At 39.1% G+C, this 5,634-nt stretch overlaps 1 protein-coding gene across 1 annotated transcript; it reads left to right on the top strand.

The window, feature by feature from the left end:
* The first annotated feature begins 3,046 nt into the window (after positions 1 to 3,046).
* LOC125837645 (uncharacterized) lies at positions 3,047 to 4,815 on the top strand. The gene is made up of 3 exons (XM_049516731.1): positions 3,047 to 3,298; positions 3,386 to 4,420; positions 4,504 to 4,815. Exons 1-3 carry the CDS (start codon positions 3,047 to 3,049, stop codon positions 4,813 to 4,815), a joined length of 1,599 nt encoding a protein of 532 aa, XP_049372688.1.
* The last annotated feature ends 819 nt before the right edge of the window (positions 4,816 to 5,634 follow it).

Raw genomic sequence — 5,634 nt, 5'->3', positions numbered from 1 at the left:
ACCGAGAAACCTCGCACTAAGGTGATCTCGAGTGGAGGCTGAGCAATGGGCTTGGCCCATTTTGATAACATGGGCAGCATGGATGACACTAACATGAGTGTCATATACCCCTCAAGACCATTCACACGGAGTCAAGCAAAGGATCTCCAAGGCCTACAAACAATGTTCATGAAAAGGGAAGCATTAGAGGAGCTTGAAGGTCACCAAAGAAAAACATACAATGTGTGTAAGGTACATCAAAATGAGAAGGAAGAAGGAAAGAGGCCATGTATGGAAATGACCATTTCATGAATTCAAGAATTCACAAAAGAAGGCAACCAAACAAGGCCCTTATCTCATTAAGGGTAAAATTGTCAAAAAATGTCTTGTTTATTTTTTTAGTATAAATAGTAGTCTCTTTTATTTTGGGAAGACTTAGACTATATTGTATATTGACTCTCAAATTATTATATCTTCTTAGTGAGTAATTAGGGTGAACTCTTAGGATTGCTTGTTAACCTCTTTTGTTTGATTAATCAAAGTATTACCCCTTTGTGATTCTTGGTTTCATTTGATTATTCTTCCTTGGGTTGAATTTAGGTTGTTGAAGTCAATTGGGAGGTGAGGGTTTTAGTCCCTTGTTGCCCATAATTTCAATAACTTGAGTATTAATCCACATATCCTTTCTTTCTTTATTCCTTTCCTTCCTTGATTGTTATCATTTGGTATCATAGCCTAGGTTTAGATTTTTTTCTTATAAATCTAGTCTTGGTTTAAAAAAAGAGTCCAAAAAAATTGTCAAAAAAAAAAAAATCTGATTTTTTTTAATTTTTTTTGATTTGATTTATTGTTTTTGACACTAGATCCTTGTTACCTAGTGTTTTTTGAGTCTAGGTTTCAAATTTTGTTCAATTTGGATTTGTAGAAGTGAAGTTACCATTGAAGGGTTTCAAGCTTTTTAAACTTTTCAAATTTTGAAAATGGGTCTTTTGATTGAGAAGAAATTGGAGGTTAATAATTAGTGGGCTTTGTTCTCTTAGTTGAAGGGAAGAAAATCCTAAATTTTGAGCCAATTTCGAGTTGATTTTAGTGTATTGGGGTTTAGTGTGTGTTCTTGGTGTCTTCAATTTGCTCTTCAAGAAGAAAAAAGAAGAAAAGTACATTTGATCCAACTTTTCAAGTCAAAGTTGGTCAAATGTGTTTTTTTTGGGGTCCATTAGTGGAATTTTGAAAAAAAGAAAGAAAAAAAAAAAAACGAAATCTGAAAAAAACAAAAAGTGCCACGTGGACCGACACATCAGCAGCCAGTGCAGCAAACAACCTGCCAGCGATGCCCAGTCGCACCTGACGCGCGTGTGCGTGAGTTTCAGAGACCAAAACCTGCAGGTTTTTTTTAAGACCCCAAAAATATTCTAAGTATGGAAGTTTGTTGGACCTAAAAAATTTTCTAAGTGTCCAAACTTCGTGATTCTTTTTTCTAACATATTTCCCTTCAATTCCTCAACTATTTAACAATTAATTATCATCTTTAATTACTTGTTAACTAGTTTTAATCATCAAATCATCCAATCAAAGTCTTACAAGTGATGGACTTCTTTGAGGCATAATTTTTTTCTAAGTGTCCAAATTCACTTCTTCTTCTTCTAAACTCATTTTTTTTCTAATTTTCAGCTATTCAACAATTAATTAACATCTTTAATTACTTTTAACTAGTTTTAATCATCAAAACTTTTCTTTGATCCTTCAAATTAAAGTAAAAAGAAGTAATTCTTCTACTTTTGTTACTTGGTTTATTTTGAGTCCGAATTTTTTTGGTACTTCTTCTTCTACTTTTGTCATCTTAATTTGTTGATAACCTTCTTGATTCAAGTCCGTTAGTTTTTTTTCTTTTTTTGGGTCGTCCTTCTTTCAAGAGTCGCAAGAATCCACTCCATCACAAATGATAGGTGATCTTGAGTTGATTGAACGGAGCTAGTTCACTATCAATTTTGAGACGACGCCATAGAAGGTGAGTTGAGAGCTACATACGAGTGATGTGAGGCTTTTCTACTAATCTTGTTTGTTGAGTTTTGTAGGTATCATGTCTAATACAAGTCCAATTGGGGAGAGCTCGGAGAACATCATGGAGGTTCTCGCCAACATCTCTAAGCAAGCAGCGGAAATGATTGGAAGGATGGGAGGTATGGAGGAAAGGTTGGTACGGGTGGAAAATGAGAATAGAAGGAAAGCAATTCAACCCGAATATGAGGAGATAAGGAGGGCATCGGTGCATTCCACCACCCTTGCTCCGAGACAAGCTCATAATCTATGTTCTCCTCCACAAAGCCGAACTCGAAACTACCAACGCCCCACTTTCCAAACTCCCAACCCTCCAAACCACCTAAGACAGCCTACGCCACATCCAAATCCACAACCCTTTCACCCGCCACAGAAGAATCTTCCTTTTGTGGCCAACCAAGTCCAATACCAAACACCATTTCGAAATGATTCAAATGCATCTTTTCATGAACCCACATCACATCCACAAAATGCACCACAAATGCCCTACCAAGACTACCAATACCAAAATCCTCTCTATGATGAAATTCATGAGGAGTTCAATAATGATGAGTTTTGGGAGCTTAGGGGTAGGGATGGAAATGGAGTACGAAAGGAAGGAGTACCACCTCGGGACTTAGGGTGGGACCAAGGCATGGGAGATCAAGAATATGGGAATAGAAGAGATAGAATGGGATATAGAGGAGATATGATGGGATATAAAGGTGATAAGATGGGAAATAGAGGAAATAGGTTTAGGGAGAGGAATGATCATCAAGATAGGGGCTTGAACACTATCAAGGTCACACTTCCAAGGTTCAAAGGAAGTAGTGACCCCGATGAGTTCTTGGAATGGAAAATTCAAAGTGAGCGGATCTTTCTCACAAATAATATCTCAGAAAATTTGAAGGCGAAATATGCTCTCACGCAATTTGAGGGGTACGCATCAACCTGGTGGTAGTCCAAGAGGAAGGAAAGGGAGAGCCATCATAACTACGAGTTACCTACTTGGCAAGAGTTGATTGCACTTATGGAGATGAGATACTTGACTCCAAATTACTACCAAGAGGTGCTCAAGAAGGTGTACATGTTGAGGCAAGGTACCAAAACTGTGGAAGAATATTATGATGAGTTTGATAACTTGCGGATGAAGTCTAATATTGAAGAGAATATGGAATGTACGGTGATACGATTCGTGGAAAACTTGAGGTATGATATCTTGAAGACCTTGAAGCTTAAGCACTATGAGACTCTTGAAGCGGCTTTCCATGATGCTTCAAAGGTAGAAGCATATTTGAAATAAGAAAAGTCATACAAGGCCAAAAGCTCTTTAACTTCCACATGGAGCAAAGGTAGAGATAATTGGAAGACGACATCCTCTAGGGAGCAACCTAAAGGTGGAGGTCAAGTTGCCCAAGTCAAGCTTGATTACAAATCCAAGGCAAGTGAGCAACCACAAGGAGGTAACTATGTTAAACCTAACTTTCCTCAACCCTCTACAATTCAATGCTTTAGATGCCAAGGGAGGGGACATGTTGCTAGTGAGTGTCCAAATAGGAGAACAATTGTTGCTCTTCGTGATGGATATAAGACTGAAGATGAAGATGAGGGTGAAGAAAAAAATAAGGGAGAGGGAGATAGGGGTGAAAGAGAGGAAGGTGCTTCAGGGGATGAAGAAGAAAGGTTGGACGAGAGGGTGAATTTTGCTTGCTTCATGAAGAAGGGAAAGTCTTTGCTTGATGATGATGAAGACTTGAACATGAATGTCAATCTTTCATGTGTTGTGAGAAGAATTATGAGAGCCCTTGCAAAAGAAGAACTTGACCAAATGGAGAATCTATTTCATGCTAGGTGCAAAATCCAAGATAAAGTGTGTTCTTTAATCATTGATGGCGGGAGTTTCATCAATGTGGTGAGTAGTTCCTTGGTGAAGCGTATGAAAATACAAACCAGCAAGCATCCCAATCCTTATAAGCTACAATGGCTCAACGAGAGTGGAGAGATAAAGGTCCTCAAACAAGCAAGTATTCGATTTAGTGTGGGAAAGTACAATGAAGAATTGGTTAGTGATGTGGTTCCCATGTTGGCATGTCACCTACTGTTGGGGAGACCTTGGCAATTTGATAGAGATGTTGTGCACCAAGGAAGATCCAACAAATACATTTTTGTGATTGAAGGTAAAAAGTATGTGCTTGCACCTCTCACTCCATATCAAGTGAGTGAGGACTATCGGGCTATGAAGGAGCTTCGGGAGAGAATAAAAGACGAGGCGGCAAAAGGTGAAAGTGAAAGTTCTACCATCGTTCCAAAGGAGGGGAGTGCCTTGGTTAAAAATAATAAGAACATGTGCATGATAGCAAAGCCAAGCAAGTGTTTAAAGGGTGTGGATGAGGAATGCTTTCTAGTGTGCCTTGTAAACACCAACCTTTTGTTACATGCTAACCAAGATACTAGCACTTTGCCTAGTATTATTTCTTCTCTTTGCAGGGCTATGATGAGCTATTTCCAGATGAGATGCCCGCTGGATTACCACCCTTGAGGGGAATCGAGCACCAAATAGATTTTATACCGGGTTCACAAATTCCCAATCGTCCAGCTTATAGGAGTAACCCGGCAGAAACCAAAGAGCTATCAAGGCAAGTGGAAGAGCTTCTTGAGAAGGGGTTGATCAAAGAAAGCCTAAGTCCTTGTGCCATACTGGTAATTCTTGTTCCCAAAAAAGATGGCACTTGGAGAATGTGTATTGATTGTAGAGCCGTAAATAAGATCACGGTGAAGTATCGACATCCCATTCCTTGACTTGATGATATGCTAGATGAGCTATGTGGTTCTATTATTTTCTCCAAGATTGACCTTCGAAGTGGGTATCATCAAATTCGTATGAAACCGGGTGATGAGTGGAAGATAGCCTTCAAGACAAAGTTTGGGCTGTATGAATGGCTTGTGATGCCATTTGGATTGACGAATGCCCCAAGCACTTTCATGAGATTGATGAACCATGTTCTCAAACCTTTCATCAACAAGTTTGTTGTGGTGTATTTTGATGACATACTTGTGTATAGTAAGACAATGGAGGAACATGTATCCCATTTGAAACAAGTGTTTGATGTCCTACTACGAGAGCGTCCCTTTGCTAATTTCAAGAAATGTTCATTTTGTGTTGATAAAGTTGTGTTTTTGGGTTTTGTGGTTAGTGCAAATGGGATTGAGGTTGATGACGAGAAGGTGGAGTCCATCAAGACTTGGCCGACCCCAACCAGTGCAACTGAGGTAAGAAGTTTTCATGGGTTAGCAAGTTTTTATCGGCGATTTGTGAAGGGCTTTAGTTCAATTGCTGCTCCTTTGACCGAACTGATCAAGAAAGATGTACCTTTCGTATGGGGTGAAGAGCTGGAGAAGTCTTTTCAATCCTTGAAATTGATGTTGAGTTCTGCACCCTTGCTTCAACTACCCAACTTTGACAAGGCCTTTGAAATTGAATGTGACGCTTCAGGTGTTGGTATAGGTGGTGTGTTGATGCAAGAAGGAAAACCATTAGCTTTCTTTAGTGAAAAGTTAAAGGGAGCTACAATCAAGTACTCAACTTATGACAAGGAATTGTATGCACTTGTGCGAGTG

Source organism: Solanum verrucosum, unplaced genomic scaffold, assembly GCF_900185275.1.
Source record: "Solanum verrucosum unplaced genomic scaffold, falcon-dt-bn FXZP01000156.1, whole genome shotgun sequence".
In the NCBI taxonomy this organism is placed as follows: Eukaryota; Viridiplantae; Streptophyta; class Magnoliopsida; order Solanales; family Solanaceae; genus Solanum; species Solanum verrucosum.
This window is presented reverse-complemented; position numbering and strand designations above follow the sequence as displayed.